This window comes from Typopeltis vanoorti, chromosome 12, assembly GCF_054136105.1.
Source record: "Typopeltis vanoorti isolate ZY-2024b chromosome 12, IOZ_Tvanoo_1.0, whole genome shotgun sequence".
Taxonomy (NCBI): domain Eukaryota; kingdom Metazoa; phylum Arthropoda; class Arachnida; order Uropygi; family Thelyphonidae; genus Typopeltis; species Typopeltis vanoorti.
Window position 1 is genome coordinate 54922798 of NC_143560.1, and position 27528 is coordinate 54950325.

At 37.5% G+C, this 27528-nt stretch overlaps 1 protein-coding gene across 1 annotated transcript in view; it reads right to left on the minus strand.

Moving 5' to 3' along the window:
- Window positions 1–24362, minus strand: part of LOC150100798 (uncharacterized) — a 38927-nt gene extending 14565 nt beyond the window's left edge. The window contains exon 1 of the mRNA XM_090401565.1: window positions 24123–24362. Coding sequence (XP_090257691.1) covers window positions 24123–24182 — 60 coding nt within the window. The 5' untranslated portion in view covers window positions 24183–24362. The remainder of the gene's footprint in view (window positions 1–24122) is intronic.
- Window positions 24363–27528: the final 3166 nt, after the last annotated feature.

Sequence of the window (27528 nt, forward strand, 5' to 3'; positions counted from 1 at the left end):
CTAAATTCCCAAAGGGCCGGTAAGGCATTGCACTGTTTAAGGTAAAACAATCATTCGAATAACTGCCTGAACGTTCCCAATCCCTTTTTAAGTGGAATTTGTGGCGCTGCTGTAACGTACGCACAGTAAAATTTGCATAATCCTTTTTACCTGCGTTTACTGCAAATATTTGACTGCTTTCGGCTCCACCAGCGCCAAAATTTCCCCTTTTGGCGAGTTTTGGTAATAAATCTTTTTTTCACAGAATTCATCTCCCCATGCCTTCGAAAGTCTCAATATAAAATGTGGTCTCATTCTGTGTATTAGTTTTAGCTACAGATACATCCAAAGAGGGAAAGTTAATTTATGGCCACCCTGTACTTTCATCATAAACATGTGCTTCTCTTGCATATGCCACATGATCCAATTTCATGAGTCCATAAAAATGAATAATGATGTAGCAAATGAAACAGCAAGGAGAAAAAGAGCTGCTTGAATAGCCTTCAACAAAATAAAATCAACAATTACCAACCAAATATAGATATAGACATAAGAGCCCATCTTTTCAATAGTCACATCTTACCAGCATTAACTTATGGCAGTGAAACATGGAACACAACTTTAAAAGAAGAACAAAGCTTAATAACAACTCAACGTGCAATAGAAAGACGAATATGCAATATAAACAAAATAGACCACATATGACACACACAGAAATCAGGAAGACGTCTGGACTCATGGATATGATAAAAACAATCTACAACAGCAAAAGAAGATGGGCAGGACATCTCGCCAGAATGAGAGGCAACAGATGTACAGTTAGAGTTACAAACTGGTATTCGAGCGATACCAAAAGGAAACCTGGAAGACCAGCCTTAAGGTGGAAAGACCCAATGATTAAGAAAGTTGGAAGAAAATGGAGAAGAAAGGCCCAAGACACAGGAATAGCTGAATTCTTTACGAACAGGTCCATCAAGGTAATAATTTTGTGTGTGTGGGGGGGGGTAAACTTCGCTTAACACGATCAATTAATGCAGGCTAAGCGAAATTGTGTTAAGCGAATGCAATAAACAATAGGAATAATATTAATTCATCCATCAGTTAGCGTAAATTTGGGGAAAAAAATTACAGTATAAGCAATATTAGAGGATAAAATCACCCAAGTTAATAAAAATCAATTAATCCTCAATCCAGTGAGAGAAGACGCTCCATCTCGATCAGTAAATGGCTTCTATTTTGGGTGATCTGCATGCTTAAAGAAGCAGTAGCAACTTTTCCTTGTTCTTTGCTCTTATTTAATATAGTCCAAACTGTAGACTCACTGTATCCCAGGTCTTGCACAATCATTATATTATTAGCACTACTTCCATGTCTCTTAATGACTTCCAGCTTTTCGAGCAGATTGGTGACAAAAAATTTCGCATAACGTAAAAAAATTGTATTAACTGATTAATCACTCGCATAAAGCATGAAATGGTATCGTTTCACTCAATCGCGCTAACTGATTATCGAGTATTGAATTCGCGTTAGGCGGGTTTTCCTGTATGTATGTATATATATCACATGACCATATGCCACCTCTTGTGTATAGGATGTACAGTACGTATGTGTATATCACCTACAAGTCACAGTATATCACTCAAGTCAAAACATTATGATCATTCCTGTCACTGCAAATGGATGAACCACAAACAGACCAATCGTAACAGCATGCAAACTGATTGTTCTCGTGGCCATCACCAGGTCCTTTCATCCCCACACCTTGATTCTTAATTCTTACTTGGTGATTGTTTAGGACCAGGTATTGTTCTAGATGGTAACAATGTGGACCAAAGGATCTAGACTGGATTCTTCCAAAAAGGCAATATCCTATGTCACATGACTCATGATGAACAAGCATAGTTCAAAGAGCACATCCATATCTCTGCCAAAGGAGGCCCAACATGCTAATAGGCAGATGAGGTGATTGTAATGTTTTGGCTTTTGTGTGTGTGTGTGTGTGTGTGCATGCGTGTGTAAAGAACATATATACACAGTCTTGCCATAAATACTGTTACAACCATCCTTTACAACTCTGTTCACAAAAAAAGAGGTGGCATATGGTCATGTGATATACATACATACATACAGGAAAACCCCGCTTAACGTGAATTCAATATGCTCGATAATCAGTTAGCACGACTGAAGGAAATGATACCATTTCATGCTTTGCACGAGTGATTAATCAGTGGTGCTGTGCACACCCATAACCTAATTCTTTTGATTTGAATCCCATCAAACATTTGTGGAAGCATATGGAATGCAGCATCTGCCAGTTAATGCCAGTGCATCGCTTGGATGCTGATCTCTGGATGTTATTCTGTATAAATTATACTTGATATTATATTCTTGTTTAATCCTTTATCCAACAAAGTTTGCAAGTGAAGTATCTTCGTGATTAACTACTTGTATATAGGGGCTGTTGACTTCACATTAATTGCCTTAGTGCAAAGTCCCATAATGCAAAGCCCACTTCCTTTTGAATGTGTATATGTATTATGGGAAGAGTCACTACTTGACCAGTTTTGAAACTGACCTTTAATGAGGTTCTCATCTCATCAAACTCCAGAAAATACAAAAAGTTCAATTAATGTAGAAATCATATGTTTTCTATATACAAGTAATAAACAATACTCTGGTTATTCTAAAATACCTCAGAACACCTATTGTAGTCTAGTGGAGTCAATACCAAGATGGGTGCAAGCAGTTATCTCGGCCAAAGGAGGCCCAACATGCTAATAGGCTGATGAGGTGATTGTAATGTTTTGGCTCATGAGCATGTGTGTGTGTGTGTGTGTGTGTGTGTGTGTGTGTGTGTGTGTGTGTGTGTGTGTGTGTGTGTGTGAAGTACATATAAATAGTCTTGCCAGAAATACTGTTACAACTTCTGTTATATGGTTAGTAGTGCTGTGCACAGCACCACTAACAGAATGTTTCGTGTGAAAGATTCATGTGTTTATCAGTAGAGAGATCTAGCTGTATGGATTAACATGCAATAGGGAAATTATGACACCTGTGTAGCTGCAATAGCACTTCAAGATTGGAATCCAGCCACCTGTTATTTTCAAAATGCTAAAAACACTCAGTAGGATGTTTGTACATCAGACTATTAACCATTATAACGATACAGAAGATGTACCTGACTGCCAAAAAAACAGGTCAACCATGCTGCATTAGGACACAACAGCTTGGTAGGACTGTGAAGGCATGCCTCTGCCATAATCCTGTAAAACTCACAAAAAATGATGTCGCGAGAGATGAATGTTTCACAGAGAATGATGTCACGTGTACTAACTGATGACCTGGGGTTGAGAGCCTATTGTCGTTCTACTAGACACTTCATAACACCATAACTTATATGGCAGAGGGTGATAAAATCAAAAGGCACCTCTCCAGCAGTACATAAGCAATAGGCACAGAGATATGCTCTTCACAGGTGAGAAGATTTTCACCACTGAAGTCATATAACCTTCGAAATGACCAGGTATATGCCCCTGATGGTTGCACAAGCATGTGTCGTAGCACCTAAGATTCAGAGATGTTATCACCCCCATATCAATGGCTTGTTGGGGGGGGGTGATGTATTGGGATATTCAAAGTTGCATTTCTGTGAGAAAAGGGTCAAAACCTCTGCCAAAATGAATCAAGACACTGTGCTCGAACCTGTGGTAAGACACCTGAATAACACCTTGTTACATGGTACGCAATGGACCTTCCAACAGGACTCAGCCCTCTGCACACAAGACGTGAACCATACAACAGTGGTTGGAGGCAAATGTGCCTGACCATATATCACCATCCAATTGCTAGACATCCTGATCTGAATCTGTTGGACTTCAAATTGTGGTTGGAGCTTGAGTAGCCTGCAAGAAATTTCAAGAGCAAGCAGTGGCAGCATTTCTGTTGAATGTTGTGCATGCCACAATCGATATGCAACCTCACAGACTTCAGCCGTGCATGTAGGCAAAAAGGGGTAATTTCGAACATTGAGTACTACTATATGCACATTATACATGTGGTTTGTATGTGCTGAAAGCTGTAAATGATTTACTGATAGATTCAGGTTTGTTCAAGATGTAACAGTATTCATAGCTAGACAAGGAATATAAAGCAGAGGGTTGCTACAATACTGAGAAGGATGCTGACCAGCAAAGAAAAAGGGTGATAGTTCCATCATATAAAGTCATGATCAGATCAAATCACATCTAGATCATTGTACTCGGATTTGCTCACCAGGATATGAAAGAGATGAAGCAACTTTTGAGAAGATACAAAAATGGGTAACAAAAACAATATCAACGCATATAAAGTAAATAAATTAAAGATAACTTTAATGAATCACTTCTATATTTCGGCAATGTCACATTGCCATCTTCGGGAACATAAAGATATGGTATGTGCACTAAGGAACTAACAAAGCAAATGAGGAAGAAAATAAGAACTAATTTTGTTCCTAAAGTCCTAATGGTGCCCTCTTGCGGGCTAATTTGGTAGTCTTGGCCGTTGGGCTGAAGTTCTCAAAATAAAAGTCTCCCAAATTTGGGGCAGTTTCATGCACCCAAATTTGTTGAGGTTAGGAAAGTTTTTTAGAGCTGCTGAAGATTCTTTGAATAGTCTTTCGTATTTAAACTTGCTGCGATGGATTATTTTTGTCTTCTTCCAACGAATTTTATGGTGGGTATCTAAGGTGGGTATCACACTATATAACAGGGCAAAATTAATCTGCTCAGATGACAAGGCCCTGACTATGGAACTAAACCACATCCTCAACACTTTCTTAGCCAATGGCTACAACCCCAAAAAAATCCAAAAAATACTAAAACCTGTAAACCACAACCCCCCTCCCTCCTCCACAATAAAGATTACACCAAGTCTATCACTATCCCCTACATCCAGGGCACCTCTGAAAAAATAACTAATATCCTCAAAAAATATGACCTTACTTCCTGTTACAGACCATATAAAAAGTTGGCATCCCTTATCCGCTCTACCAAAGACCAACCACTTCCCCTAGACCTACCTGGTGTATACCAGGTCCCTTGCAGCTGCAAATTGTCCTACTTTGGCCAAACAGGCAGAACAACAAATATCAGGATTTCAGAACACCAAGACTACATCCGGTTTCACCAGTACAGCCGCTCTGGACTGGCAGACCATGCCTTAGATACCCACCATAAAATTCATTGGAAGAAGACAAAAATAATCCATCGCAGCAAGTTTAAATACGAAAGACTATTCAAAGAATCTTCAGCAGCTCTAAAAAACTTTCCTAACCTCAACAAATTTGGGTGCATGAAACTGCCCCAAATTTGGGAGACTTTTATTTTGAGAACTTCAGCCCAACGGCCAAGACTACCAAATTAGCCCGCAAGAGGGCACCATTAGAACTTTAGGAACAAAATTAGTTCTTATTTTCTTCCTCATTTGCTTTGTTAGTTCCTTAGTGCATATACCATATCTTTATGTTCCCGAAGATGGCAATGTGACATTGCCGAAATATAGAAGTGATTCATTAAAGTTATCTTTAATTTATTTACGTTATATGCGTTGTCAATTCCGTAAATTAATTACCAGTTATGTCTAACCAACGTATAAGTCTTACTACTAGAAAAACAATATCAGGACTGCAGAACACTGGTTAGGATAGACTGAGGAGACCTAGAATCCACAGAGTACAGCAGACAGAAGATGAAGGGATGATATCAATGAGATTTTAGCTATTGAAAGGTATTGAACTTGGAGGGGCTTCATATTATTATTATATACAGTTTCCAGCGATGACCTCTTGTTCTCCCCTGATCTCCCACTATTTTCTGTACAACCTCTCCAGCATTTATCCTATAACAACCCCTTACTAACTTGTAGGTCTCTATCATATCTCCCCTCTTCCTCCTGTCCACCAGACTCTGCAAGTTGCATCTTCTCAATCTTTCCTCATACTCGACATTGCAGAGGTTAGAAACTACCTTAGTCAATCACCTCTGGACCCTTTCCAACATCTCTTCGTCCTTCTGAAAACCAGGTGACCAAATCTGGGCACAATTGTCCATGTGTGGCCTAATCAAAGCCTTATACAATGGAACAAGAATCTCCCAACATCTACAAGTCAGTGTCCCTGCATCATTCCCAGAAGCATTTGTGTCGTCTTCACAATTTTGGCTATGTGTCCCCTAAATTTCAGATCCTTATCCACTATCATCCCCAGATCTCTTATTTCCTCCACCTCCAAAAATATATCCTCACCAAGCATAAATTCTGCATCCCATTTTTGTTGTCCAAATTTTAAAACCTTACATTTTGCAACATTGAACTCACATCCCCATTCCCAATCATTCAATTTATTCAAGTATTCTTGCAAGGCCACAACATCTTCTCTACTCTTCATGGTTTGTCCCAACTTTGCATCATCTGCAAACAACTGAATATCTCCATCCAAATCTTCACCAATATCATTAATATACAAGTTAAACAACAATAGCCCTAAAACAGACCCCTGAGGCACACCACTAGTAACTTTCCTTTTCCTAGATATCACTCCCCCATACACAACTTGTTGATACCTAACAGATAGTCAGTCTCTAATCCAACCGCATCCGCTCTAGTTTGACTATCAACTTATCATGCAGTAATCTATCAAAAGTCTTTGCGAAATCAAAGTATATTACTGTGTATCCTTCTCCTCTTCTCATGGAAGAAGTCAGCTTATTGTAATAAGTAAGTAGATTATTAAGACATAACTTCCCTTTAGCAAATCTATGCTGTCCATTAAAGATAATACCATTATTGTCAACCCAATTCTGGATCCTAATTCTTAAGCTTCTCCAACAACTTGACTACAACACCTGACACACATCTAGGTCTACAGTTTGATGATTGAGTTCTATCACCTCCTTTATGAAGTAGCACAATCTTGCCGTCCTTAGGAACTTGACCCGGTGCAAGACTAGTATTAAAAAATTATGGCAAGGCCAGCATCAACTCCCTGGCACATTCCTTCAGCTGTCTTTCTACCATTTTCTCCAATCAATGTCATCCTTCTATAATCATTCCTCTTTTGCTGGCAACATATCAAAAGAACTCCTTAGGATTCTTTTTGGCTTCATTAGCTAAATGCTGTTCATGGCTCTCTTTAGCTACCCTCACCAACCAATTCCATGAGGACTAAAAAGACCTTGCCTGGTCTTTTTAGTCCTCATGGAATTGGTTTTCCCACTTCTCTTATGTTGCCTCCATAATGTCCTTTTTCTCTGTATCGCATGCTTAATCTCTTTATTCATCCATCTCACCTACCTTATTTAACCTTCTCACTCTAGGAATACATTTAGACATTGCATCTACTAGATCATCATCATCATCAAATTCCTGCCATGTACCCTCAAGGGGTGTACAGGATATGATAGCACTACATTAAAAATTTACACCATTACTAACTTCCTATCTACAATTTTCCTCCAAATCAGTCTGTTACTTGTCAAGATTCCAACATTATCAGATCTTATATTTCTATCGTCTAAGGAACTTTGTACCGTATCAATCCACCTATATCTTGATCTTCCTCTGGGTCATTTTCCTGCCATCTTGGCAGAGAACACTTGTTTTGCTAATCTTTCCTCGCACATTCTGTTTAAGTGACCATACCACCTGAGATTAGCTCTGCTAACGCATTCCTAGATGCTGACAATGTCAAGTTCTTTCCTAATATCCTCGTTTTTAATATGATATTGCCATTAATGCCATCTGTTCACGCCTCTAATCTTTCTCAGGACTCTCATATCTGCGGTCTCTAGTCTTTGGTCAAGTGTTTTACTTCTGACCCAGCTCTCAGATCCATAAGTTAAAACTGGTTTGAACAATGTCTTGTATACAGGTAATTTAGTGTTCCGACTAATTTCTCTCTTATTCCATATGAATTTATTCAATTGACTTCCTACCATACCAGCTTTGTTGATTCTGTTGTCTATTTCTATATTTAATTTACCATTTTCACTAAAAATCGTGCCTAAGTAGCTGAAATGTTTTACTTGTTCCACAGGTTCTCCGTTCACAACACAGTTGACATTTTCAATGATTCTGCCTATTTTCATTGTCTTTGTATTTTTATTGCTGACCTTCATACCATATCTATTACAACAGTTATTCAATTTAGTCAGGGAATCTTGCAGACTTGTAGCAGATTTATTTAGAAGTAGAACATCGTCTGCATAAAGCAAAAAGCTTACATTAACATCTCCAATTTTTATATCATGTTCAATACCACTTTCCTTCATAATGTGATCCATATACATAATGAATAACAGAGGGGATAATGTACATCCTTGTCCCACACCACCACCAGACTTAACATTAAACCATCTTCCTGTACTTCCTTCAATTCTAACAGCTGACTTACAACTCAAATAAAGACTAAGTATTGCTTGATATAATGCCCCATTGACACCATATAACTGTAGCGTATTGAATAGCTTCTCTCTTGGCACCTTGTCATATGTCTTCTCCAAATCGACAAAACTTAAATACAGATCTTTGTTATATTCCCATGATTTCTCAACTATTTGTCGTAAAGTGAAGATCTGATCCTGACAGCCTCTATTTGACCTGATTCTAGCATGTTCTTCACCAAGCTTTTCTTCTACAATTCTTCTCAATCGTTTCTCAAGTATGCTTGCATATATCTTACCAGGAACACTCAGTAGGGAAATACCTCAGTAATTCTCACATTGTTTTATTTCCCTTTTTATGTATGGATACTATGAGAGCTCTACTCCAATCATCGGGAATTTGTCCCTCTGTCCAGGCTTTCTGACCTATGCAGTGCAGCCACTGCAAGACTTTCATACCACCATACTTCAGCATTTCTGGTCGAATATCATCTACTCCTGCTGCCTTTCCACATTTCAAGCCTTTGATGGCTTTTTCTACTTCAAGTATTAATATGTATTCTTGACTGCATGCCTGGTCAGTGTTTTTTACCACTGTGCTGTCATCACTGCTTGTTTCATTTAGCAGTTTTTCAAAGTAATTACTCCATACTTCAAGGATATCTTCTTCTGCCATTTTCATGTCACCTTTATCATCTCTAACTCTTTTTACAGCACTCTTTCCTCCATTCCTGAGCTTCTTCAACAACCTCCAGAATATTTTGTCACCTTCTTGATATTTATTTTCTATATTCTTGCCAAAGTCCTCCCATGACTTTTGTTTAGCTAGTTTTACACACTGTTTAGCTTTCTTACATTTGTCTCTGTATTCTGTAAGAGTAAAAGCTGACTTATTTGCCAGGAACCTTTGATATGCTTTCATCTTTTCCTTCACTGCCTCTTTAACTTCCTGTGTCCACCATGGAGTTCTAATTTTTCTATCCTTGCAGACAACTTCACCACATGCCTCTCTAGCTGAATCAATCAGGGTTTTCTTCAAGGCTTGCCACTGAATCTCCAAGGTTTGGATCCTGTTCTCAAACGTTTTCATTTTTTCTTTAATAATCTTTGTGTATTTTAGTCTACAGTTCACATCTGAGAGCTGCTCAACTTTTATTTGCTTTAAAACTTTCTTACATGTTATTCTTTTCAATATGAAATTCAATTTTATCCTGCTCAAGACTAAATAGTGACCACTTTCAATTTCAAATCCTCTGTACACTCTGGTGTCCTGCACCAGGGAGAGAACATCACTGTCAACAATAACATAGTCAATGAGACTTTTTTTATTCCTTGCCTCCATGTGAATTTGTGCACATTTTTATGTTGGAACCTGGTGTTAGTAATAACCAGTCCATGTCCTGAGCAGAAATCCAACAGGTATTTGCCATCATCTACTAGATAATTTTTGAAAATCCCCCAAGCTGCATTGATCTCCTTCCCAGCCAACTCCTCATTCCGTGCTATACCTGCAATTATGGTATTACAAGGAGGGGAAAGGGATAAGGAGCCATCTCGGAAAGCTGCAAAAAGTGTGTTGGGTGGGAGTAAGAGAGTGAGAAACTTTTTTTGCATAAGAGTGGTAGGAGAGTGGAATGCATTCTCAGAGAATGGTGAGAGTGTAGACTGTAAATGAGTTTGAAGGAGTAGTATGACAGATTGTTTGTTTAATTGGACTTTCCACAATGAGTAATGACTGCATGGAGGTCCTGAATAATAATAAATACATTACAATTACATAAAGCAGTGGTGCCCAGAATTAATCCCACATGATATCCTTGCTATACACTCTCTACCTAATACTAAAATGCAAAACAGGGAAGGACTGTTTCAAGGTAGTTTCAAAAATGTCTCTGCTGAATTATAAATACTTTATTCTATAGACATTACTACTAAAGTGAAATGAGTGGGGAGGGAAAAATTAAAACAGCACTTAACTACTTTGATTGTCCCTGATCACACCAACTCTGAGCTAAGACTGGATTTCCTCTTCCCTACTAGTTTCTGGGCACAAATATTGGATAATTGTACTCTACTTCACATAATGCAATACTGCTCTCAGTGCCTTTTATAAAATGTACATATGCATATATTAACATAAGGTGTGTGCCAATAAATGTAACATTACTGCAACAAATTAATCATGTGCTAAATGTAATGCTGATCTTGGTATTTCTAGCCTGGCTCGCACTGATGAGACCTCAATAAAGGTCGAAACCAGTCTGGGTAGTGGCCCCCTTGCCTTTAATACATAGCATCATACATCTCCTCCAGGAGATGTGCTTTGCATTAAGGGTAAATATTAAGAATAGTGATCAGAGCTTATTCACCTTTTACCATGAGTTGCCTTGGTCTTGCACTATGTGTGTGGGATCACCTAGACTTGCAATACTTGCACATGCAAACTTGACTTACTTGTCTGTTTGCTTACTTGGGAAATGGAGTAAAACCAGGTTTAAAATAGCTTGGTATCTTTAACATTTATTATACCCAAGGTAAAATACTTTCTATATATATATATATTTTTTTTTTTTCAAAAATAGATTTAATGACTTAAAAACCGAGATTACTTATAAAGATTTAATAAGAATAATACAACTAGTTTCGGCTTATAATAGCCTTCATCAGGTATTCTTAAAGGAAGAGAATAGTAATAAACATTGAAGTATTATCTAAAAACTGGAAAATACAGGTAAAAAATCGCCACACATAATTGATACATAAAAAACGTATTTTTTCAAGTTGTTCTAACAGGCGTGCCATTGTTTATTTCAAGTGTGCGTGCAGACTCACGTGAACGCCAATATTGAATAACTGCAGCATGGCTATCTGGGATGTTATAACACAGGATTCAGAAGGATTTCCCTTGATTCTATAATTTTTCTCTCAAACTCATCATCACAGCGAAAAATATTTTCTGATCTATCCCAGCAAACGGAGTGGTTTTGTTGATCATCATTAGGATTATTTGAAAAAAGAACATGACTGGATAACGCAGTTGCATGTGATCTTTTGTAAGAGATGTCTCTTTTATGCTCTTCTATACATTGCTCAACAGATTTGTTAGTTTGTGCAAAATAAGGGATATTGCAATCGCACCATAATTCATATACACCTGGATATTTTAGGTTGTGATGAGGAGGCGTTGGATGGCTGATTAGAGAACAGATTTTAGGAAGTGTGGTGAAGAACGGCTTGATGTTATATTTTTTAAGGACTTTTGCTAATTTGTTAGAGACTGTGCTAATGTATGGGATGGAGATGCTGCCTTTAAAATTAATAGTTTATGTGGTGCATTGTCTAGGAGGATCCAGAAGAATTTTCTTAATCATTTTTTCAGAATAACCATTTTGTTTAAAGATAAGAGAGAGTTGATTTATTTCTTTTTGTAGTTCATCTTGTTCATTCAAGAGAGAGCGTGCTCTGTGTCCTAAGGTAGATATAGTTCCAAGTTTTTGTGGTGGAAAATGATGAGAAAGATTATGCAGATATCTATTGGTATGAGTAGGTTTTCTGTATAATAGAGATTTTTAATCTTTCAGAGCAATGTGTAAGCATGACATCCAGGAAAGGCAAGGAGTTATTTTCTAGATCAGCAGTAAATTTTATATTAGGATGTTGGATGTTAAGATGATTAAGAAAATCTATGAGAGATGTGGGGGTACTTAAGGATCAAAGCTGTATAACTGAGAGGAGACCACCACATAGCCTTTCAAGGAATGCAGAGAACCGACCAGGGCTTCTGACCTAATGTCCAGTCCTCACCTTCTCGTAGTGCACTCTGTTGGGTATCTACTTTGATACTGAATGAACGAGGATGGGCTGGCTATTTGGGATTTAGCGGACCAAATTGTATTCTTATTGGTTAAACCAAAATAAAAATTATGGTACAACATGACAAAATTTCATGCCGGCCGGGGCGTCGCCCGGTTAAACAAGGTCCCCATTGTTTTCGCCAGGGAACCAGGGCGAACAACAAAAAGTCAGCTACTGGAACAAATCTGAAAACAAACGGGGGCCTTGTTTAACCGGGCGACACCCCAGCCAGCATGAAATTTTATCGTGTTGTACCATCATTTTTTATTTTGGTTTAACCAATAAGAATACAATTTGGTCAGCTAAATCCCAAATTGCCAACCCATCCTCGTTCATCACCAGAGTTAAAGATCAGTACTATCAATGTAAGAAGCCTGAATGGCAAAGAAATGGAGCTAGCTGAGGAATTAGATAAGTACCAGATCGACATAACAGAGGTGACAAACAAAAAAGACCAAAACTGGTGAGATCTTTCTGAGCAATAAATACAAAATGTTATATTCAGGCAATGACAATCAAGGAAAAGAAGGAGTAGCCATAGTATTCAACACAAAATACGAGGCTAATCTTCTTGAATGGCAGTCAGTCTCAAGTAGAGTAATGTGGGCAAATATGAGAATGGGGAACTGGACAATGAGACTTATTTGTGCCTATGGCCCCACAGAAGGTTCTACTAAGGTAAGAAGTGGAGGAATTTTTTGACGCTTTTCTAAAGCGTCAAAAAGCAACTAACACTATGAAAAAGGAAAAGTTGGTCCTTGTTGGGGATCTAAATAGCAGAGTAGGAAATGATTGTGAGACATACAAAAATATTTTGGGAAAATTTGGAGAAAAGAGCAAAGCTAATAATAATGGCAAATATCTGTTGGATTTCTGCTCAGGACATGGACTGGTTATTACTAACACCATGTTCCAACATAAAAATGTGCACAAATTCACATGGAGAGAAGAGGCTAGGAATAAGAAAGGTCTCATTGACTATGTTATTGTTGATAGTGATGTTTTCTCCCTGGTGCAGGACACCAGATTGTACAGAGGATTTGAAATTGGAAGTGATCACTATTTAGTCTTGAGCAGGATAAAATTGAATTTAATATTGAAAAGAATAACATGTAAGAAAGTTTTAAAGCAAATAAAAGTTGAGCAGCTCTCAGATGTGAACTGTAGACTAAAATACAGAAAGATTATTGAAAAGAAAATGAAAGAGTTTGAGAACAGGAATCAAACCTTGGAGATTCAGTGGCAAACTCTGAAGAAAACATTGATTGATTCTGCCAGAGAGACATGTGGTGAGGTTGTGTGCAAGGATAAAAAAATCAGAACTCCCTGGCGGACACAGGAAGTTAAAGAGGCAGTGAAGGAAAAGAAGAAAGCATATCAAAAGTTCTTGGCAAATAAGTCAGCTTTTACTCTTACAGAATACAGAGACAAATGTAAAAAAGCTAAACAGTGTGTAAAACTAGCTAAACAAAAGTCATGGGAGGACTTTGGCAAGAATATAGAAAATAAGTATCAAGAAGGTGGCAAAATATTCTGGAGGTTGTTGAAGAAGCTTAGGAATGGAGGAAAGAGTGCTGTAAAAGGAGTTAGAGATGATAAAGGCGACATGAAAACGATAGAAAAAGATATCCTTGAAGTATGGAGTAATTACTTTGAAAAACTGCAAAATGAAACAAGCAGTGATGACAGCACAGTGATAAAAAAACACTGACCAGGCATGCAGTCAGGAATACATATCCATACTTGAAGTAGAAAAAGCCATCAAAGGCTTGAAATGAGGAAAGGCAGCAGGAGTAGATGATATTCGACCAGAAATGCTGAAGTATGGTGGTATAAAAGTCTTACAGTAGCTGCACTCCATAGTTCCGGAAGCCTGGACCGAGGGACGAATTCCCGATGATTGGAGTAGAGCTCTCATAGTACCCATATATAAAAAGGGAAATAAAACTGAATGTGAGAATTACAGAGGTATTTCCCTACTGAGTGTTCCTGGCAAGATCTATGCAAGTATACTTGAGAAATGGTTGAGAAGAATTGTGGAAGAAAAGCTTGGTGAAGAACAAGCTGGATTCAGGCCAAATAGAGGCTGTCAGGATCAGATCTTCACTTTACTACAAATAGTCGAGAAAACATGGGAATATAACAAAGATCTCTATTTAAGTTTTGTCGATTTGGAAAAGGCATATGACAAGGTGCCAAGAGAGAAGCTATTCAATACGCTGCAGTTATATGGTGTCAATGGGGCATTATATCAAGCAATACTTAGTCTTTATTTGAGTTGTAAGTCAGCTGTTAGAATTGAAGGAAGTACAGGAAGATGGTTTAATGTTAAATCTGGTGTGAGACAAGGATGTACATTATCCCCTCTGTTATTCATTATCTATATGGATCATATTATGAAGGAAAGTGGTATTAAACCTGATATCAAAATTGGAGATGTTAATGTCAGCTCTTTGCTTTATGCGGATGATGTTATACCTCTAAATAAATCCGCTACAAGTCTGCAAGATTCTCTGACTAAATTCAATTGCTGTTGTAATAGATATGGTATGAAGGTCAGCTATAAAAAGACAAAGAAATAGGCAGAATCATTGAAAATGTCAACTGTGTTGTGAACGGAGAACCTGTGGAACAAGTAAAACATTTTAGCTACTTAGGCACGATTTTTACTGAAGATGGTAAATTAAATATAGAAATAGACAACAGAATCAGCAAAGCTGGTATGGTGGGAAGTCAATTGAATAAATTCATATGGAATAAGAGAGAAATTAGTCGGAACACTAAATTAGCTGTATACAAGATAGTGTTCAAACCAGTTTTAACTTATGGATCTGAGAGCTGGGTCAGAAGTAAAACACTTGATCAAAGACTAGAGACCGCAGATATGAGAGTCCTGAGAAAGATTAGAGGCATGAACAGATGGCATCAATGGCAATATCATATTAAAAATGAGGATATTAGGAAAGAACTTGACATTGTCAGCATCTAGGAATGCGTTAGCAGAGCTAATCTCAGGTGGTATGGTCACTTAAATAGAATGGGAGAGGAAAGATTAGCAAAACAAGTGTTCTCTGCTAGGTTGGCAGGAAAACGACCCAGAGGAAGACGAAGATATAGGTGGATTGATACGGTACAAAGTTCCTTAGACGATAGAAATATAAGATCTGATAATGTTGGAGTCTTATGGGATAATGAACATGACAAGTAACAGACTGATTTGGAGGAAAATTGTAGATAGGAAGTTAGTAATGATGTAATTTTTTCATGTAGTACTGTCATATCCTGTACACCCCTTGAGGGTACATGGCAGGAATTTGATGATGATGAGAGATGTGTGCCTATGATTCCAAACAATGAAAATATCATCAACATATCTTTTCCAAACTTTCGGTTTAAATGAGAAGGAAGATATGGCTTTCGTTTCAAAATCTTCAAGGAAGATGTTAGCTAGAACTGGGGACAAAGGATTGCCCATTGCCAGGCCTTGTTTTTGTTGGTAAATGGAGTCCTGATATTTGAAGTAACCAGAATGAATGCAATGTTTTAATAAAGCAAACATTTTTTTGGATAATTTGTCCTTTAGTAATCTAAGTACATCATCTGTAGGAACGTTAATAAACAAAGATATAATGTCAAAACTTGCTAGAATGTCATTTTCATCGATGGGAATATCTTTAATATGAGAAACAAAATCTGTGGTGTTTTTGATGAAAGATGGAGATTTATTGGAGAAACACTTGAGGTACTTTGCTAGATATTTTGAAAGTTTATATGTAGGTGAATCAATTCCTTCCACAATTGGGTGAAGAGGGATGTTTTCTTTATGAATTTTGGGAACTCCACAGATGTGTGGGATAAGAGGATGTAGAGAGCGTAAAGAGAGGCGAACATTATGAGGAAGTTCACTCGCAGTCTTTAACAAGTTGTTTGTACGGTTTTGCAATTCTCTTGTGGGATCTTCCTGAAGAATTGAATATGTCGAATTATCTTCAAGTAACTGAAACATTTTGTTATGGTAATCTTCAGAGTTGAGGATGACCGTGGAATTGCCTTTATCAGCAGGTAAAATAATAATGTTACTGTTCATTTTAAGATTTTTTTTAAGGCTTGTCTTTCAGCCAGAGAAATATTATCTGTTGGAGGTTTAGCATTATTGATAATGAAAATCGATTCAATACGAAGAGGTTTCGCCAAATGGTTAGGAATGAGTGAACTTGCCTTTTCTATTTTTGTAAGAAGAGATCGCCTAGTCCAGTTCTGTCAGGAAGAAGATCTAACAATAGCAAATACCTGGTTTACACTTCCACCCAGAAGACCGTACACTTGGAAATCGCCTCAAGATAACCAACATAACATCGTCAGAAATCAAATTGATTATATACTGATAAATAAAAGATTCCACAGTAGTATAAAGAGTGCAAAGACTTATCCTGGAGCAGATAGCTCATCAGACCACAATCCCATAGTTGCAGAAGTACGTCTTAGATTAAAATCAGCTAAAAAAATCACAAAAGAAGAAAAAGAAAATTGATGTAGAAAAACTGAAAGACCCGAACATAAATAAAAGTGCCAAGATACAGCTTAACCTGCGATTACAACAGATTAACATAGAAGAAAATAAAAGTGTGGAATCTCTTAAATGTGGAATAGCTTAAAGAATGCCATCATAACAAGTATTGAAGAAGTAGGTTATGTGAATAATATAAAACAACAGGAATGGATGACAGATGAGATTCTTTCTCTTATTGATACAAGAAGAATGTACAAAAACAAAGACCTTGCCAGGTATACAGAAACACATAACATCATCAAGAAAAAAATAAAAGAAGCCAAGGAAATTGGATGAAAAATTTATGTACTGAAATTGAACTGCTTCAGAAGAAACATGATAATTTCAATCTGTATAAGAAAATCAATGAAATTTCTGGAAAACTGAGGAAAAAGCAAATAGTGTCTCTAAGAGACGAAAATGGAAAAATAGTTCTAGAAGAAGAGAATAAAGCACAGATTTGGATAAAATATGTAACAGAACTTTTCAATGATACTAGACAGAAGCCTATAAATATAAAAGATAACATTCAAGGACCAGCAATCATGAAATGCGAAATAGAGAATGCTATATGAACAAGTAAAACAGGAAAAGCCAGTGGACCAGATGGTGTGCAAACAGAATTTTTAAAATTAATAGAACCAGATAACATCAAACTTCTGGAAAAACTATTTAATAAAATATATGAAAGTGATGAATTTCCATCAGATTGGCTCAAATCACATTTATCACTGTCCCAAAGAAACCCAAAGCGAATTCCTGTGGTGACTTCAGACTTATTAGTCTAATGAGCCAAACATTAAAAATATTTTTGAAAGTAATTCAGAATCGTATTTATAGAAAAAGTGAAGAAACTCTAAGTGAAACACAATTCGGCTTTTGGAATGGTTTTGGTACTAGAGAGGCCCTTTTCTGTACCCAAATATTGATACAAAAATGCATAGAAAAACAGAAATCTGTCTTTATGTGTTTCATAGATTTTGAAAAAGCATTCGACAAAGTCAGACACACTAACTTAATAGAAGTCCTTCAACAAATAAGGCTAGACGAATAAGACATAAGACTAATAAGAAATCTTATTGGAATCAGTCAGCTACCGTTCAATTAGACAACATTACCACCAGTGATATTAACATCAAAAGAGGAGTGAGACAAGGATGTGTGCTCTCACCACTCCTGTTCAACATATATGCAGAGGTAATCTTTAAAAAGGCATTGGAAGAAAATGTCCAGAGGGAATCACAATAAATGGAAAGATTGTTAACAACTTACGATATGCAGATGACACCATGCTAATTGCAGATAATATTATGGATCTCCAAAAACTCATTGACAGAGTATACATAGAACGCCAAAGAATGGGAATAAATATAAACATCAACAAGACAAAATGCATGATCATCAGCAAACATCCAGCCTCATCAATGAAACTGACACTCAATGGGAAAAATATTGATCAAGTGTCAAGATATAAATATCTTGGTTGTTTGCTTAATGAACGGTGGGATCCAGAAATAGATATAAAGACAAGGATTGAAGTTGCACGGCAGTCCTTCATGAACATGAGAACACTATTCTGCAATAAAGACCTAAACATGGAAGTCAGATGCCAAATGCTACGTGTGGTCTATTCTGCTCTATGGAGTTGAAACATGGACATTGAAGGCGACAACCATCAAAAAAATCGAAGCCTTTGAGATGTGGCTATACAGAAGAATGCTAAAGATATCATGGACAGAAAAAATTACCAATGAAGATGTCTTAAAATCCATTGGCAAAGCTAAACATCTTGTACAAATAATCAAGAAATGAAAAACATCATATCTTGGCCACATCATGAGAAACAGCAAATACCAGCTTCTACAAACTATTTTGATAGGAAGAATTGATGGCAAAGGAACTAGAGGAAGAAAAAGAATATCATGGTTTGACAACATCAAGACGTGGACAGGAAAGAACAGTGCACAACTGCTCAGATTAGCACGAGAGCGCAGTTTGTTTGCCAAGATGGTCGCTGACCTTCGATAGAAGATAGCACAAGAAGAAGAGATTCTTTAGAGATAAATTTTGGTGAGGGAATGAAATTGAGACCTTTGCTAAGAATATCTGTTTCCGCATCCATTAAAATATGAGAAGATTTGTTCACTACAGCTTTATCAGGATTAATATGGGCTTCACTATGACTAGATCTGTTTTGTATCCTTTGTAGATTATTAAATTTCCAGATAAGAGTATACTTATTATTGTTTTGTATTCGAGTGGCTTGTGCTTCACTGTTAATGATAAAATCATGTAAGTTATCATTATCCATCATTTCTTCAAGTTTTTGAGCTAAAGATCTTTTAGTGGTGAACAAAAAAGCTAAACAACATTTTGTGTCCGAAATTCTTTCGCTGAGGAGATCCATCTTAGCTTTACAATAAATTCTTTTAACACGTTCTGTTGTTATTTTTTCTTGAAAAGAGATGAATTTAGGAAAAACTGAATGGAACTTACAACGTTTGAGAAATACTAACCTGTTTATTTTCAGGCCTGTTTTCTTCAATGTTTTTTTAAAATTCCTTTTTATGTTAATTAGAGATGCCTCGTCATTTAGGCTATAGATGTGATTATATGCTTCAACTCGGTTGTTGTGGTACATTTTCAAAAATAGATTTAATAAGAATAATACAACTAGTTTCAGTTTATAATAGCCTTCATCAGGTATTCTTAAAGAAAGAGAATGGTAATAAACATTGAAGTATCTAAAAAACTGGAAAATACAGGTAAAAAATTGTAGTGTGTGTGTGTGTGTGTGTGTGTGTGTGTGTGTGTGCGCGCGCACACACACACACACACTACTAGTAGAGGGAGAAAGAAGGATACTCACATCATATTAAAATATATTTGATTATGTTGTACCATTATAATATGTAGTTTAAATAAATATATAATATTTGGTCATCAAGTCTCACATTGTTGGCACAACTTAATTTGTTTGAGTATAAAGATGGTCACCCACTGAAAGGATACATTACAAAAGGTGACGATTGTAACTGAAACACTAGTTAAGTGTGCACATTATTTACAATGTTATGCCAGGATCTCCCAGTTATCTAGATTTGCACTTAAGTGATCCTCTCAAGTCCTTTGCAGTTAGTTTACAAATCACCATGTAAAACCATGCTTCTGGATATGATATGGAAGGTGGTACTGTCAGTGTCCATTGCAGTTAATCTACATATCATCACATCAGTAATGGGTAAATTGTGAGCAAAGTAATCAGTGAACCTAATGCATCACTTAGAGCGACGTGTTATTTATATATAATGCTGTGCATTATATATAACCCAAAACTTCTGATATATATAACCCAAGACTATACTGCATTCAGTAAATTCATGTGTTTTTTGGCACGTGTCTGCATTGTTATTATTGTTGTTGGGGTTTCTTTGCTCGGCGTCAATTTTGTTCTTTGTTATTGTTTGTATTGGAACTCTTGATATTGATGGAATTTCTTTATACTAAACTGTCTAACAATTTTAAAAATTTTAACAAATATACTAAACTATTTGTTGTTTCAGTTGTTTCTGCATTTTATAATGCTATTTTCTCCTGTGTTGTTGTTATTATTATATATATATACACACACACAGTTACACCCCGAGTTACATAAGTAATGCGTTCCGTGAACCTTTATGTAACTCGAATTTTACGTAAGTCGAATTTGTAAATTACATACATATATACAATAAAATGTTCAATGGCTACTCATACAGCTGTCTTACATTAATTTTTTTGTCATTAATCAGATATTTTCCTTCTGGGAATGGTACACTATAAGCAGTTTAAGTTTTAAGTCCCCTGAAATGTTGCTGCCAACCATAACAGTGATCCAATATTTTGCGACCTTGAATCCAGGCATAGATTTTTCCTCTTTTTGCAATAAACGTCTGTGTTGGCATCCTCTTCCAAAACAGAGCCATTTCATCAACATTAAATATTTGCTCAGGCAAATTTTTAATGCCAGAAGTTTGCGAAATTGATTTGCCACGTCTATATCTACACTTGCTGCTTCACCCATGATTTTGATGCTGTGCAGATTTGTATGTTTCTTGAATCGTTTGAACCATCCAGCACTAGCTTTAAATGTACTCTCCGCATCCGTGATGCTGGCCTGCTCTTTTAAATCCTTATATAAGGATATAGCTTTCTCCTGGATAATCAGTAAACTTAACAGTATCCACTTCTGTGTCAGATCATCGATCCAGTGAGACAACAATTTCTCCATCTCTGATATCGAGCCCAGCCTCTTCTTGGTAATAATTGTGCCCTTCAACACTACTGCACCTTTCGTGCTTTCAACAATGCAAACTTTATCCTTCACTATTATATTCTCTGTCGAAATAGGTCGATTTATTTCCCGAGCTATTGTTAATAGAATTTTCCCGCCTTCATACATATGAATTATTTTCAACTTTTCTTCTAAAGTAATTGCAGACCTTTGTTTTTTAGATTTATTACCAGCACATTCGTTTTTTGTATTTGTATTCCATTTTAAGGGTAAAATGGAATACAAATACAAAAAAACGGAATACAAATACAAAAATATAAATGCACCTGCGCAAAGCCACAAATGCATCCATGCATGCTAGTAGATTTATTACGTAACTGCGAATTTACAAAACTGCATTTTTTTTTCTTTTTAATGCAACTCCAACAAAATTTTGTAAATGTATAGTATATTAATATTGTAGGTTTTTTTTTTTTTGAATTTTTATATGAAAGGGTATTACAGGGATAGAATGCGAAGGGTTTACTATTTTCAGAGAAGATAGGATAGGGGAGGGGTACTACTGACATTAAATGAAATGCAGCCAAAAAGAACAGGAGATAGGCGGGAGGATAGCTGTTCATTTGGAGCAGTCTGGTGTGAGATTAAGGCCACAGAAATAGATAAAATAGTTAAGTTACTGAGTGGCCGCTGTGCAAGGATATATCATCCAAGTGAGGTTACTGCTATAACATGTGACTGAGACTTATGTGGAAACAGAGGTGGATGAAATGGAGGTTCTTAAGATGTTGCAGAATCTTAATGTAAATACCACTGTGGGATTAGATGGGCTATCAGCTCTGGTTTTGCAAGAATGTGCAAGGGAACTGGCAATGCCTCTGTAATTTAAGTCTCAGCTCTAGAAGAGTTCCAAGGGAGTGAAAAGAGGGCAAATTAATTCCATTGCATAAAAGAGATTCTAAGACTGCAGTAGCAAATTATAAACCAATTAGTATCTCAGGCAAGGTGGTAAAAGTACTGAAAAAATTGGTCAAAAAGAGAATTCAAGAAGGGGTGAATAAAAATATGATACCGTATGAGGGGCAACATGGCTTTGTGAAGGATAGGTCATGCCTTAGTAATTTACTAACTTTTTATAATAGAGTAATAATAGCTAAGTTGAATAAAGGAAATAGCTACATGATGATTCTGCTGGATTTTGCAAAGGCATTTGACAGAATACCACATAGAGCTCTGTTATGTGAATTAGAACAAATGGGGATGGATATGACACTAGTTGTGTGGATAACAGGGTGACTGCTGGACAAATCTCAAAAAATGGTATATGAAAGGATAGAATCAAGGCAAAAAACAGGTGACCAGTGGTGTGCTACAAGGTTCACTGCTGGGACCACTACTGTTTAATTTGTACATAAATGACGTAGGAAATAACTCAAAAGGAAATATTCAGTTGCTTGCTGATTACGCAAAATAAGGTAAAGTAATAGTTAATCAGGGCAGTGTGGAGAGCTTGTAAGACGTTTTAAACAGGCTGTTAGTATGGCAAAAGATAATGGGTGTTGGTTTAATGTGGAAAAATATAATCTATTTATCCCAAAATGCATCACTTTACAAGCTCTGTATTACATTGATGGAACTATACTCCAGAAAATAGATGACGCTAAAGATTTAGGGGTGGTGGTAGACAGAGAGTTGAAGGACAAGAGTTTAGAGGACATATGCCTACGGTTGCTGAAGCTCATAAGATTACTTAGCTATTGAAGAAAACACTAACAGGTAGAGATAAGAAAGTTAGTTCACTATATAAGGCCTTGATGCCCACATCTAGATTACTGTGCTCAGGTCTGGTCTCCTAGGAATGAGGAAGCAGTGGAGAAGATTCAGTGGCAAGCAACCATGATGAATGGTCTGTGGAATATTCCCTATGAGGGAATATGGATTGCAAGAGCTGGTTGATATGAGAAAAAGAAAAAATATGATAGAAACATTTAAGTTTCTTAAAAGGATTTTATAGGACTGATGCAGGGGAAATGTTTCAACATTTGGCTATAGGGAGCAGAACAAGAGGTCATTCCTGGAAGTTGAATAAAAGGTGTGGTTAGTAAGGGCATAAGGACTAGATTTTTTAGTTGGGGAGCTATGAATGAGTGGAATGCAATAGTCAGTTGTGAGCACTTTATCTGTTAATGGGTTTGAGGAGGGGTAAAATGACAGATTGTGTGGATATTTTGGGTCTCCCACAATGAGTTCTTGGATTCCATGGATGTGCCCATACAATAATAATCATTTATACACATTGTATTTTTATTTCTTTTTACATAATCCAGAGATACTGCTTTAGAAACCAAACAAGGAACTTGTTCAAGCTATTTCATGCAGTGGTCTCATGTGGGCATTGAAATTTTTCCCACCTAAAGACAAACGTCCCCCCACTACAGATTAAACTTGTAGCCTTCATTGTCTGACAAATGTGTACCAGGCGTTTATTCTCCATGTTTTAATTTTATATTTCCTGATTTTATTACTGTTGTCTGTTTTATTTGATATGATGTTTTTGTCAGCGTTTTTTTTTTTTTAAGCTTGATATTCTTTTCTTATTTGCATGTAATGACACATAGTTTTGTTACAACTTCGGTTATCGAGTTACTTTCGCTAATTATGGCTAGTACCACAATGCACTATTTCCTGACAACGAAGCTGTGCAAATATGCAGTGGGTACGTTTGAACGCTCGTTTCATATCGTTTCGTTCATGACCACAAAAAAAAAAAAGCCTTACGTTAATGGTGAATTAACATAAGGCCTTTGTTTTGCAAAATTACAGAGTGAAAAATAATTTAAAAGTGTGCGGTGTCAGTACCGCCTTCTTATCACATAAGTTATTTTCAGGTCTCCTATATTATTATTACGTAATAATAATATAGGCGACCTGAAAATAACTTACACCAAATCGAAACTACCACTGAAAAATGGTGCATTGCTTACAGTGGAAATACTTCACGTCTCCTTCAATACAATTACACATTAATGAAATTATCTAAACAGCTTACTTTTTTACCAACAGTCGTCAACCACTCTCCTTCCTCTATGGTATGCAGTTGTTTTGGCATCGTAATCAAGATATTTGTTTTGCAACCCAAGCTGTGATTTGTGGGTTAATTACTTATAATACCGTAAAATTTTCAATAATAATTACTTCTTCGGTGTCTTCTGAAACTCAAACTTTCTTTAAAAAATCACAGACTTTCAGGACAGCAGACCTACCTCACTACGAAAATAACAATATTGACATTTTTACAATTAATAACCATTCAGATATTTAATACAGAAAATGCGTTTCAATCTGACCGCCTAAAACATAGCCACCTAGCATCATCGAAAGGAATAAAGTTAACCGTAACGACCAGCACACGTTATATCGCCCACTTGTCATACATTCTTAGAGGTTTTTCAAATTTTCTACCCTTTATTTTTAAAGAGATATTTTTGTATTCGTTATTCATTGGTTCTATATTTTATGTCATTTTAAGTTTATTAATGTTTTCGGCTCCTATCAAACGCAAACATCAAATGTAAACATCGTTGTCTTCATCTCCAAAAAAATCCAGGTATGTCTAAAACTTCATACTTCGAATATATAGAACATAATTTCATGTCTACCTTGTTTTTTAATTGTATTTGTAATCCTCGCCCGAGGACTGTGAGAAGTAGGCTAGGGCTACTGAACTAAGAACGGGTTCGGCTGAAGAAGCGAGTCCAACAGAAAGAGAGTGTATGTAAAGTAAGAATCGGGTTGCTGAATGTGGGTACGATGAATGAGAAGAGTAGGGAGATAGTGGACATGATGAGAAGAAAGAAGCTGAAGATCTTATGTGTGCAGGAGACAAAGTGGAAGGGCAATAAAGCAAAGGAGCTGGCGGAGGGATATAAACTGTTTTATAGCAGTGACGGAGTTGGAATTATCATCGATAAGGAGCTGAAGGGGAGTCTGTGAGGTGTGCCAGAAGAATGATCGGATTATGAGCGTTAAGCTTGAGATGGGAGGAAGTGTGGCTACTATAGTGTGTGGCTACGCCCCACAAGTAGGTTGTGATGAGGAGGAGAAAGAGACATTCTGGAGAGAACTTGACCAAGTAGTAATGGGAATCCCTGATGGTGAGAGAGTGATCGTCGGAGCAGATCTGAATGGGTATGTAGGAAGGCGACGAAGCGGTTAAGAAAGGGTACATGGGGGTTGGAGTAGTGGTGAAAGAAATGAAGATGGTAAAAGAATCATAGAATATCCTGTGGCCTTCGATCTGGCTATAGCTAACACGTGGTTCAAGAAGAGAGTTGGGCATCTGATAACCTATAAGAGCGGGGATAGAATGAGTCAGATTGACTATATTATGTGCCATAGGAAACATCTGAAGGAGGTGAAAAACTGTAAAGTGATTAATGGAGAAAGTGTAGTGGCACAGCACAGGTTGGTTGTGGTAGACTGTGATATAAAAGGGGAAAAGAAGAATAGACGGAAGTGGCGGATACAGAGGAGAATAAAGTGGCGGAAATTGGAAGAGGAAGGCCCAAGGAATAAGTTTAAAGAAAAGGTATTGAAAGAAATGAAGTTACCAGAGGATGTGGAAGAATGATGGGACGTTAATAGTCGGAATATTAGAAAAATTGGAGAAGAGGTGCATCAGGAAAGGGACCGCCTGGGGATAAGGAGGCATGGTATTGGAATGAGGAGGTGCAGTTGGAGATCAAGGAAAAGAAAGAGGCAAAGAAAAAATGGGACATGACTGGAACTAGAGCCGACAAGGAGGCATATAGGTTAGCGAAGAAAAATGCAAAGAGAGCTGTGGCAAGGGCGAAAGCGAGGGCAGTTGATGAGGTTTATGAAGAAGTGGAGAGAAACAGTGGTGAAGCTCAGTTATTGAGAATAGCGAAAGCCAGAGATAAGGCCTCGAAAGACATAACATCAGTCAAGCAGATAAAGAATGCCTCAGGAGTAGTATTACAAGAGGAGGACAAAATCAGAGGAAGATGGAAAGAATATTTCTGTAAACTACTAAATGAGGAGAATCCGAGAGAGAGGTGCGAGAATGGAGAGGCAAACGAGAGACCGGTGCAAGACATAAGCAGAGAGGAAGTGGATTGGGTACTAAGAAAAATGAAGCATGGAAAAGCTGTGGGGGCAGACCAGATACCTGGGGAAGTGTGGAAAAGTTTGGGCAGTGAGGGAGTGGATATGCTATAGGATCGGATGAGGAAAATAGCCCAAGAGGAAAAGATACCAGAGGAATGGAGGAAAAGTATTCTCGTCCCAATCTACAAAGGAAGAGGAGATGTTCAAGACTGTGGCAACTATAGAGGGATCAAGCTGATGTCACACACATTGAAGATATGGGAAAGAGTAATTGAAGGAAGGATACGGCAGGAAATGAAAATTGGTGAGGAGCAGTTTGGATTTATGCCAGGAAGAGGGACAACAGATGCGATATTTGCGCTAAGGCAATTGATGGAGAAATATAGAGAGATGCAAGTGGAGCTGCACATGGTGTTTATAGACCTGGAAAAGGCATACGACAGAGTGGCCAGGCAGGAGGCATGGAGGTGTATGAGGAAGAAGTGGGTGTCGGAGAAGTACGTGAGGATGGTGAAGGAGATGTATGAGGGAACAAAAACTCAGGTCAGGTCTAGTGTCGGCATGACAGAACGGTTCCCCATTGTCGTAGAGCTACACCAAGGGTCTGCTCTGAGCCCCTACCTCTTTGACCTGGTCATGGATGTACTAGTGGAGGATGTCAAGAAGGAGGCCCAATGGAGCATGCTGTTTGCGGACGACGTTGTTCTATGCGAATCATCCCGAGAGAAGCTTGAAAATACCCTGGAAGAGTGGAGAAAGACATTGTAGGAGAGAGGCATGAGAATTAACCGGGTGAAGACTGAATATATGTCAACGGGGAGTGACGAGGATATGGTCATATGACTCCATGGTAAAAGGCTAACTTCAGGGAAGAAATTCAAGTGCCTTGGGTCGGTTGTCGAGAGGAATGGTGACTTGGATGAGGAAATACAGCACCGAATAACATGCGGCTGGATGAATTGGAGGAAGATGAGCAGAGTCCTATGCGACAAGAGAATGAGTTGTAAGAGGAAAGGAGAGCTGTATAAGATGGTGGTGAGGCTGGCGATGCTCCATGGTGCGGAGACGTGGCCTATAACCAAGGCACAGGAGAGGAAGATGGAGGTAGCGGAGATGTGGATGTTGAGATGGATGAGTGGTGTGACAAAGGACAGGATAAGGAATAACTACATCAGAGGGACCGTTAAGGTGGGACCAATTGGTAAGAAGATACAATTATCATGGATACAGTTATCATGGAAAATTGAACTGGTTTTGCATAAATAGAAGTGAGGGACCATGGGGGAATCTGAAACGAAATATTACTGGACAGACTGGATTACCGAAAC